The following is a 10,092-nucleotide window of genomic DNA, read 5'->3' as shown; positions in this document are numbered from 1 at the left end:
GGGATAACGATGGAAAATTTGGCAAGTTAGGCAAAAAGGGGACCAAAAACTGGGTGGGAAAATGGTGAAAAGCAGTTAAAAAGTGGCAAAAATGTGTTAAAAGAGGGAAAAAAATTCAATAAGGGGGCAAAAAGTGATGGAAAATGGTGGGAAAATGTGTAAAAAGAGGTAAAAATTGGTCAAGAAAGGCAAAAATGGGTCAAGCGTGGCAAAAAGTGGCAAAATGGATCAGAAAATGGTGATCAAAACTGCTACAATAGAATAAACATGAAAAAATCTGGAAAAACGGTGATGAAAAGGGGTTAAAGAGTGACGAAAATAAGTACTTTCAACATCAGAACCCAATAATAGCTTGACACACTTTTCAGCTCAGAATGAACTACCTGTTAGCCAGGATGCTAGCACCAATGCTACTGATCTAACACACTGATAAATCAATAAATCACACCTGGGGAGGGCCCATTCTCTGGGTCTGTCAGGGGCCCTGACACTTCTGTGGGCGGTCCTGCCTTGCTTGAGTACAGTATGGAGCACTCACACCTATCAAAAAAACTGACTTCAGGGGGTCAGACATGCTAACAGTCCTGATTATCAAATGTGAGTATCCATCAAACCTGTTGCGTCACACAGATCTTCACTGGCAATATCTTCATTTTTTCATCGAGGTAAAGATTAGAAACATCCTCTCAGTGTGATGTTGTGTAGGTGTTAGTATCAGCATCAGAGAACAACAGCCTTCCTCTGTCCCAGTCCAGAGTCACTCTGATCCTCTGGAGCTGCTTCAGCTCTTCGACAAGCTTGGAGGAGTTTGGTGGCCAGTGTGCTAGAACTGAGCTTCACAGGAGAAGAGCAGAGATGACCCAAATGTTATTCTGATGATATAGTCAGGTGTCTGCATTATTTAGCATTTTGAAACTGACCTGATGCTTTGCAGGTTCAATAACTTTTTTGCTTCTTTAAGTAAGTTAAGCTGCCACCTGGATGAAGTCTCAGTAACACAACAAAGCTATGACTGACCAAACACTAAACCTGCAGCTATAACAAAACACAAAATACCATGATTTCACCCCTAGATGAGCTATATTTCACATCTATCACCTGTTACAAGGTGGTCATAAGAGGATGAATGCAGGCTTTGTGTCAGTTCCCTTTTTTGTGTTGTAGATTTCAACAGCGTCTTCTTGTATGTCGACAGTTTAGTAAAATGATTTAAGGCCCTGGAAACTCACAGAGCAACAGATAAGAGCAGCCAAATGTCACTTCCTTCTCCAAAAACAACGCAGTGAAAGTGCTAGTTGTTCATAAGAACACACCATCTAAATACTACTGGGTCACATTTTATTACCCCTTAGGATGATTTTTTTAAAAAAATATGACTTCTTCTACAAAGGGTAAAGAAAAGCAGATGACGTCTGCAGCTCTAGGGGTGCATGCATGAAGGATAAAGGTGGTAAACCTTGAGGCCCAGTCCTGTAATCTTACTGCTTATGAAATGAACTGGCTTTTAAACCAGTAACTGCTGATTACTGTATATGACAGCTGGAGCTGTAGACTACCACCTACCAAGACAAACTGATTGTGAACCCAGTCATCGATGCCCTTATTTCTAGTCATGTATCAATAAACCAAATCTATGTCAAGCTAACATTAAACTGACCTAAAAAAACTGCTAACTCTGTGCTTATGTTCTAAGACAAAATACCTCAGGAGCAAATAAAGTGGGCTCAAAAACACCCCAAGAAATCTGTTTACACGATGAAAATCAGGGCACTTATGTTTAATATGTTATTGGGATGGTAACAGCAGCAAACCTGAGCCGGTTCGAAACCTAAACTGACTACAGACGGCACAGTTAAATTGTCTGTTACAATGGTTACTGCCAGATTAGGAGATCACAGCACCATAAATCTGTGCTGGGACCTGACCGAGCAACAAAGTGGAGATCCATCACTGAAGACTTTAACGCCCTGTGGGATCGATAATCATTGAGAGGGGAAATATTTCTGTCATTATCTCAGCAACATTTTTCAAACTTTCCCCTCTAGAAAAATCTAATCAAAAGTTCAAGTGATTCAAGCCCAAAACACACAACCAATGGATCGCCCCCATTATTAAGAACAAACATAAGACATAAGAACAAACCCACATCGGTGGCAGCTAGATGTGTGTGGAAGCACTGCAACCACAACCACAGTACTTTAGGTCAGTGTTATATTCCACCGGCCACAGTTTGTGAAGTGTTTCCTGAGAGAACAGCTGTTTTGTACATCTCAGCTGCTGTAGTAGCAGCTCAGTTTGAGAGCACAGAAAAGAAATTTAGCACCTGCTTTTGTTTGAGGTGTAGAATAAGTAAGAGGCCTGAACTGCTGGTAAAATACCACCGCTATTATTGTTTTTAATTTTCTCGATCAGGTAGGAAGACTAGCCCCGAGCGGGGCCCCGGCTCTGGAACCAAGTACCTGGCCATGCAGTGGCTGGTGGAGAGTTGACCTTTGACAGGGACAGCAACTGAGACATGACATGTGATGTTACAGTCCTGCACTGGTGTGATTTGAGCTTCACAATGAAAGAAGGGCAAAGACTACCTTTCAAAATATATAGATCTTTAATTTGAATATTTAATTTCCATTTCAGTTTTTATGCCAAAGGGAGAGAGTACGGCTTTACATGAATGCTAACAATGCAACATGTGGGAGCACAAATATATTTTTGTTTTCACCGTTTTCTTTGTCAATGATGACGCTTCCCCAGATTGCAGAGTGAATCCTGTAAATGTTCTAAAAATATATTTTATACCTTTATTATAAATGGTACTTAAAGACAGAACTCATTAGTCGGAGGCACGAGTAGAAAATGAAATAAGATTTTTAAATCCATGTCAGTTTGCTGGACAAATGAGGCCAAAGTCAGTACAGAATTTATTTTCCTCATTTTTCTCTTTAAATTAAAAGTCAAATCTCAGCACCATGTATTGATGTGTATTTCTCAAGGTTTCCCTCCTTTGGTTCTGTACCCAAGTGGAGATTTATGAAGCAGTTTTGTGCCCCCCTCAGGCAGTATAAGGGAATTGCACTCCAATGAGGGTTTATCCGCCAGGTTTGCCAACATCTTCCCAGGAATTTTACCCATAAACTCTCCAAATTAATTCAGTGAAGTTTTGTCCGTCTGCAAGTCTGACCCTGAGGGAGAATGTTTCATTAAAACTGAAGGCACGTCAGGATATTCCTGGTTAGTTACCCACAATAAACTTGATTTATAATGATGATTTTTAGGCAAACTGCTTTATGTCACTCTTCCTCTTCTTTTTGGGTTTTACAGCTTCAGTATTTTCACTTAAACTAGATGTGACATCTGTCATAGCTTCATGTTTCCTCTTCTTGCTCGGCTTGTCGCTCTGATAACCGCTCGAGTCACTGCCGCCTTGCAGCTCCGTGTGAGAGAGCGCGATCTCCTCTTCCTCTTCTTTTATATGTTGTTCCTTCTTTTTCTTCTTCTTCTTCTTCTCCCCAGCTTCATTGCCGTTAGCTTCACTGGTTGTTCTGCTCAGCTCTTCTGTCGTGTTGCTCTCCAACATGGTGGGTAAACCTGTGATCTCCACCTCCATCGCTTCTTCTTTCACTCTCTTCTTTTTCTTCTTTTTCTTGGGGGTTTCAGCAGGAGACTCTTCTGCAGGTTCTAGTCTCAGGTCTGATTCTGCTGGTTCTGGTCTCAGGTCTGATTGTGCTGGTTCTGGTTGGTCCGTGGTTACGTTGGACTCTGAGCTCTCATTCAAAGCCAGCAGCTCCTGAACCCTGAGACAGACAAAACCATGTGATCCATAAGACTTTATATTATGCCCAAAAATTATTCAGACTTTGTGCTGGCTTCACATAGAAACAGGTAGCAGCAACAAATGTCATATTTTCAAATTAGATATTTGAAATCTCATTGCACTGTAAAAAAATGTAGACAACCAACGTCACTACAGGGCTACTGCAGCAAACTGAATATTTAAAATAAAAGTCTAATATGAATCACAACATGCAGCTTGTATTATAAGTTTATAATTATTTGCCCTATCCTGCTTCCTTGTCCAGTCTGATTTTCCCGTGGCCTGCTACTTTGAATCATCGTGGACTTAAAAGAAGCAAATCACACTGAAAATAGCAGTAGCACATAGTGATATAATCTAATTTTTGATTAACTGCCCAGCCCTAGTTGGAAATACTACAAAGAATGTTCCAACCAGGTATATCATTAAAAAAATCCATTTGCATTAAAAAATAACCCCAAACTAGAAGTACTTACATTAATATTTAACCTCCATGTAGCACATTTTGTATATAGCCTTTCTTCTGTCCAGACTACCTCTTACCTTTTTAGGTAACCTACCTTTTTAGTTTTTAAATCCAAAATACGGCCTGATATCCTCTTTAAGTCTGGCCATGCCATCATTGGAACAGAGCTGCCAGACTTCTATGTATTTCTTGTACGGCAGAGATAAGTCATTTATTGTAAGTCCAAGTTGAAACTCTTTTTTGTTAAATGAATACAGATTAAAAAAAAGTAAATGTGATAAATTATTTTTACTTAGGTTGGGTCAGTCTATGAGTCTATGTACAATTACACTGAAGCTGATGATGTTTATAATGTGGTTGTGGTGATAATAGTCAATGAAATATAATGCTAAACATTTTGTATGGTTCTCTAATGGTTATCTGTTGTAAACTGATATTTATCTGTCCCTACATCATACACTACCGTCTACCTCTTTGCTGTCTGGGACGTGTGCGCCACATGCAGACGTTTACACTCGTTAATCAACGACAGAACCCACAGCAATGATAAAAAAATGTGCATCATGTTATCTATTATATCATGTATATTGTACATAATGTTATATTGTTGTACATGTTATATTATGCTAACTGTAGAAAATCCAAGTGAGATGCGAGTTTGTAACTCATCTCTTTCTAAATAGCTGGAGTTCTGTCATTTCCCCTGCTGTAGGCAGTGGGTACTGTGTGTAATTTTGCGGCGGTGAAATGGAGGAATACGAGTTCTTAAATAAAGCGTGCTGTAAAGAGTGTCATATACAGGGCTTTCACAAAACACTGAAGGGTTGAAGCAGTGCTTGTCTTGAACGTAGCACCCTAGACGATCATCTGAATTGCTTGTAAGTCTGTAGCAGCAGCAGCTTTAGTGCTCTCCACCGGGTCACCTGCAGAGTTCGGCTGCTCGCGCTGCACCAGTGCAAGTTTATGTTTGAGGAAGAGATATCCAGTTTGTGTTGATAACACGCCTACACATCCAAAATAAAACGATTGGGAATAAGATTCAAACCTTGAATCAGAGTCTAAAGGCTTTCAGAGGCAAGTGCAGGTCAGGTTTTAAGCGGCCTAAGACTGAGACTGTTAGTGCAAGGAGTCGCCAGGAGAAGAAAAAGGCAGTTACTCAGAGATTGATCCTTGGATTATATAAATCGATACCTATTTTTTCTTTTTAAAGAACTGATCTGAAGAGGTGAATTGTTTTTTTTAATCCAGTACTATTTAAAACTGCTGTTGAAGCCGTTGTAAAACGAGTTGCTGCAGCCTGTATTCAAGTCATAGAAACGACGACAGAGTACAATCACTTTGTGTTGCTCTTAATAAAGATATTAAACTTAAAGAGGAGAGAGAATACTTTTTACCTCACCGTTGTGCTTGTTGTGCTTCAAATTAATCACACAGACTCTAAAGGTTGATGTTTGGGTTATCTGACTGCTCTTTAGTGTTGGAGTGAGATATGAGGAGTGGACTCAGACTGAGCTGCTGTCTCTCACACAGCTCCCTGCCAACAACCCAATGCAAGCTACAGCGTGGTTTGTTTACGGCCCAGTGAAAATATCGGAATTTAGATCTGTGACTTGGATCAACGAGTCAGTCTGTTGTCCAGTATGAAAATAATGTGAATATCCTACACCCATACTGGATCATATCTGGCCCATCTCTAGTTGTCACATATGCACTCCTGAAGTTTTCTAGAAAATTTAGAGAGGACTGCCACAGACTTTGTGGTTGATGAATAATCTAAACTCTCAACGACACAAGACTTCAGCACACAAGTTAGATGTTTTTAAACAAACTAAGAGTAACTAAAAAATGTTCCCAAGAAGAACAAATGGTCAAACAAGCTTCTGCTCCACCCATCACCACCATGACTGAACCCTTACCTGGTCCTGTTCAGGCGCCCCCTGATCAGCAGCACCCCAAACATGTCAGCATCGAGCGCCGTCACCTCAAACTCCAGGTCTGTATCAATTCTGGGCCCTGCGTCCCGCCAGGTTTCCATGGAAACCAGGTTGGGTTTGGGGATGCTGGCATTGAAGCAGCCGTGCACTAGGCAGCCTACATGGCTCATTCCCAGTTTATTCACCTTACCCTGAGAAAAGATTAAAAACAGAAAATGGAAACAAACCAAAACAAAGCATAAAATTGGGCCAATGAGACTAAGAAAGGTTTTCAGGTTTGATAGTTTCATTTCCTGGAAGGCATCATCTATATGGTGTTAGATGTCATCCTTACCAACAACTTCTGTCCTTTTTGGGGCTGAAAAACGATAAAGTTGGCTTCTATTTCCATGTGGATGTAGCCGCTGTCGTCATATATGTTTCCATGCTGGCCTACTATCCTGATATCATCGTACGCCATGGGCACTCCTTTTAAACTAAACAAGACAAAAACATAAGGAGGATTTAGCTCAGTAATATGGAATAAATACAAATCTAATTTGTGTTAATAATGGTGCTTCCTTTAACCAGTTTAAATATCAACTAGTCATCTGACATCTAAAACCCACAGGAAATAGAGTGAATATATAAAAGCGTACTGAAAGTTAAATCCACAACATACAAGAGACAGCTTTAGTTATCAACAAGTTTAATAAAAATGTTTTAAACAAAAAGATGCACTGAAATGAATAATAACCTTGCAGTCAAACATATTTTAAACAAAATCTAGAAAAGACTAAGTAAGCAAGTAGAAATATTTACTATACAAGTAAAATATTTGCTACATGAAGCAAAAATATTTTTCATGCTTGCAGGAAACATTTTGTGTACAATAAGTTTAAAAAAATCTCAGGACTTGAAAATATTTACAGCAGTGTTTTGTCATGTATTTTATATTTCTTGACCCCCCCCAATTTCCTTAAGCGTGTTTATATGTACAGTGTACTTTCCTTGTGTATTTTGGTATATATCTTTATCTATATCACAACTCTTCTTCTTTATATTGTTCTATTCTATACTTCTATATTTTCATACTTTTTGTAGTATGAACAGGTAAAGTGTTGAAGTGTAAGGGCTGTGTGTTTTTACTGTCACAGAAACACTGCACGGGGTTTCCAGGCCAGCTCAGGGCCTTAGCTGATGGTCTGTTGGTTCAGCCTTAAGCTCCACTAACTTACTTGTTCATACAGTCAACATTTACAGCTGATATAGACAGATTATAGAGCCAGAACATTTGCAGAAATTTTCACATCTTCTGATATCGATATCATGGCAACGATGCATTAGTAATTCAAAGGGGGGATTTTGTTTTCCTTTTCTATTTTTAAAAGAGTAATTTTTGGTGTTTTGCCTCCATTTAGATAGAACAGCTGACTGGAGATAAGATATATGTGACCAAAGCTGGTAAAAAGTCCTGCAAGTCGTCCGAGGTCATTTTTGAGTTTTTTACACATTATGAAAGCGTAGATTCCAAGCTTTGAAATGGAGTATCATACACCTTAATCTGAGCATATTTTACAAAGATATGCTCATATGAATGTTAACTTCTATTTCCTGTCTGTTCTGAGAAAAAACAGGCTCAAAGTTTCAGGACTTCTCCTACCTTCAGGCAGGCCAGGAGATGGGCGTGGATGATAGAGCCACATTTACATAAAGTCCACCCAAACCAAGCTTCTGAATCGGACTGGTGACGCTCATTAAAATATTCCCACAGGAAATCCGCCGTCATCAAACTTTCAGTGTCGAGTGATCCTGAAGTTGTCCAGAGTCTGTTGATAATTCTTGCATCTTCTTCATGCCTCTTCTACTTTTCTCCACTGCAGGGTGCATCTTGAGGCTTGTTGTTAAAGGTGATAACTAGAAACAGCTGTAGTTACGTGCCGAGGGGGGTGGCGCTTGAGCCATGCGGTGTTTGTTACTGTCCCTGCATCCATCTCAATGGGCGAAACTGGGAACAATGGCAGACTGAGCGGCCAATTATCACCCCACAGTTTCGCTTTCCCCTCCCCTCAATATCCTTGCAGCAACTGCGAGAATAGGGCATTTTAAAACACAAAATTAACGCTTTTAAATGTCACATTTGTGTTAATTTTTCATCGAATGAGTAGTTGAAATGTTGCATAAAATGAGAAAAAATACGAAAAATGATCATTTTGAAGAAAACGACTTTGTATCCATTTTTCCTCAACCACCGGAATGCCGACTTGCAGGAACTTTATCTGGCTTCGGTCACATATGGGAAGAGTGGGGGAAAACATGTACCAATCAGTGCCAAGACCAGGAATCGATCCTGCAGCCAGTGTGTTGATGACTACGGCCTCCTACATATGGGCCCCTGCTCTAATCACTGAGCTAAATCAGCACTATGAATGGGGATTTTTATATTGAATCCATTTTGATTGGATGAAGACCAGTAGGTGAACCTGACCAATGGGATGGTAAGACTAAGTCAGGGACTTCAGAGCATTTAACACTTAAGGAAGGGATGCACAATATTATCAGCATTATATTGTTATTGGCAATTACAACCAATGTTTTGGCTATAAAATCTGCCTCTATCAACTGTAAACATTGGCTGTATAAACAAATAAGTTAGTGGAGTTTTAGACTGGACCAACATTACATCAGCTAAAGCTTTTTTCTTTATCCCACATCATTCCTTACATTTTAAAGTCTGCTTTTGGGATCAACATTTATTAACCCTCAAACTTTAAACTGTATCTGTTATAATTAACTTGTAAATATCAACAAAAATCCAATATCGTGCATCCCTGTCTGAAAGGTACAAAAAGCATTTAACTTGCTATTAAATATTATTGGTACCTTTTATCTTATATGTACTTACTTTTACTAAATGTTGTTCTTTATTTACTTATGTATTGGTGTATTTAATGTTTTGTTGTCTTATTTTCGCTGTGAGATATTTTAATGGCCTTGTTGTAGATGATCTGATTTTAACTCTGTAAAGCCCTTTGAATGCCTTAATGTATATTAAGAGTAGATTAATGGCAAAAAAAATGAACGTAGCGTATTTTCTGAATGCTTTGTATGAACACTGGTAGCTTGTATCTCAGCTTTGGTCATGTCCTGTATTTTTTATGTTTTTCTTACCTGAAACGAGATTCTACAAAATATTTTGTTCACTTGTTTTCATTGCTTTTAGCTAAAGGGGAAAAGGCCCACTACTTCATAAAACCGCCCCTGGCTACAACATAAATACATGTGGTAGCAAAGCCAACACAGACTCTTCTTCACAGTTAAACAGTGACATAGAGGTCCTCTAAAGCTGCCTGTCTCAATACAGAATCCAGCTACTTGGCCAGACCTGAACAGGGTAACTCTTTAGTAGGACACAGCAGACAGGAGAGCAGGGTAAGAAAAACACGTGTCAGCGACCTCTGAGAAACCTCAGTTACCTCTGAGAAAATTTCAGCATCTCAGTCTCCAGCTCCTCTTTAATACCCGTCCTCTTCTTGTTCAGGTACACTGGTGGTAAAGCGATGTGCCTCCTGTGCGTGTTCATGACCAGACACGAGTACGGAGCTGACAGCAGCTCGGAGGCAGCAGCGAACGACGGGACCGAGCACGGGACCGGTCCGCCGTCTCTGTGCTGTACAAAAGGCACTTCAGCCGGCTGAGCTTCAGCGGTGATTTCAGCGGACATTTTCCCATGTTTAGAGTTGTCTGCTACATGCTTTAAGTTCGCCATGCTGCGTGGGGGAACCGGAAGACTGAAGGACGACAACGTCCTCTGAAGAGAGCCCAACAGCTTGTAAATACCAAACCGTTTTTCTCTATGCTGCCGCCTGCTGGTCAGGAGTGGAATGACACCCAAGAGACTG

The 10,092-nt window shown here is 40.0% G+C and overlaps 1 protein-coding gene across 1 annotated transcript; it reads right to left on the bottom strand.

Annotated features, from left to right (window-relative positions):
* Window positions 1–2,586: 2,586 nt before the first annotated feature.
* Window positions 2,587–10,092, bottom strand: polr1f (RNA polymerase I subunit F). The gene is made up of 4 exons (XM_041807977.1): window positions 9,667–10,092; window positions 6,546–6,687; window positions 6,194–6,402; window positions 2,587–3,791 (listed from the first exon to the last, which is right to left on the bottom strand). The coding sequence occupies exons 1-4, from the start codon at window positions 9,957–9,959 to the stop codon at window positions 3,269–3,271; spliced, it is 1,167 nt and encodes a 388-aa protein (XP_041663911.1). The 5' UTR covers window positions 9,960–10,092; the 3' UTR covers window positions 2,587–3,268.

The sequence above is a fragment of the Cheilinus undulatus genome, linkage group 16 (genome assembly GCF_018320785.1).
Source record: "Cheilinus undulatus linkage group 16, ASM1832078v1, whole genome shotgun sequence".
Classification (NCBI taxonomy): Eukaryota; Metazoa; Chordata; class Actinopteri; order Labriformes; family Labridae; genus Cheilinus; species Cheilinus undulatus.
This window is presented reverse-complemented; position numbering and strand designations above follow the sequence as displayed.

Excerpts from the sequence above, each read along its gene's own strand:
- polr1f (XM_041807977.1), bottom strand. The coding sequence starts at position 9,959 with ATGGCGAACTTAAAGCATGTAGCAGACAACTCTAAACATGGGAAAATG. Across the intron at positions 6,688-9,666 it reads ATGCTGAAATTTTCTCAGAG|TTTAAAAGGAGTGCCCATGG; the intron begins GTAACTGAGGTT and ends TGTCTTGTTTAG. Across the intron at positions 3,792-6,193 it reads GGGCGCCTGAACAGGACCAG|GGTTCAGGAGCTGCTGGCTT; the intron begins GTAAGGGTTCAG and ends TGTCTGTCTCAG.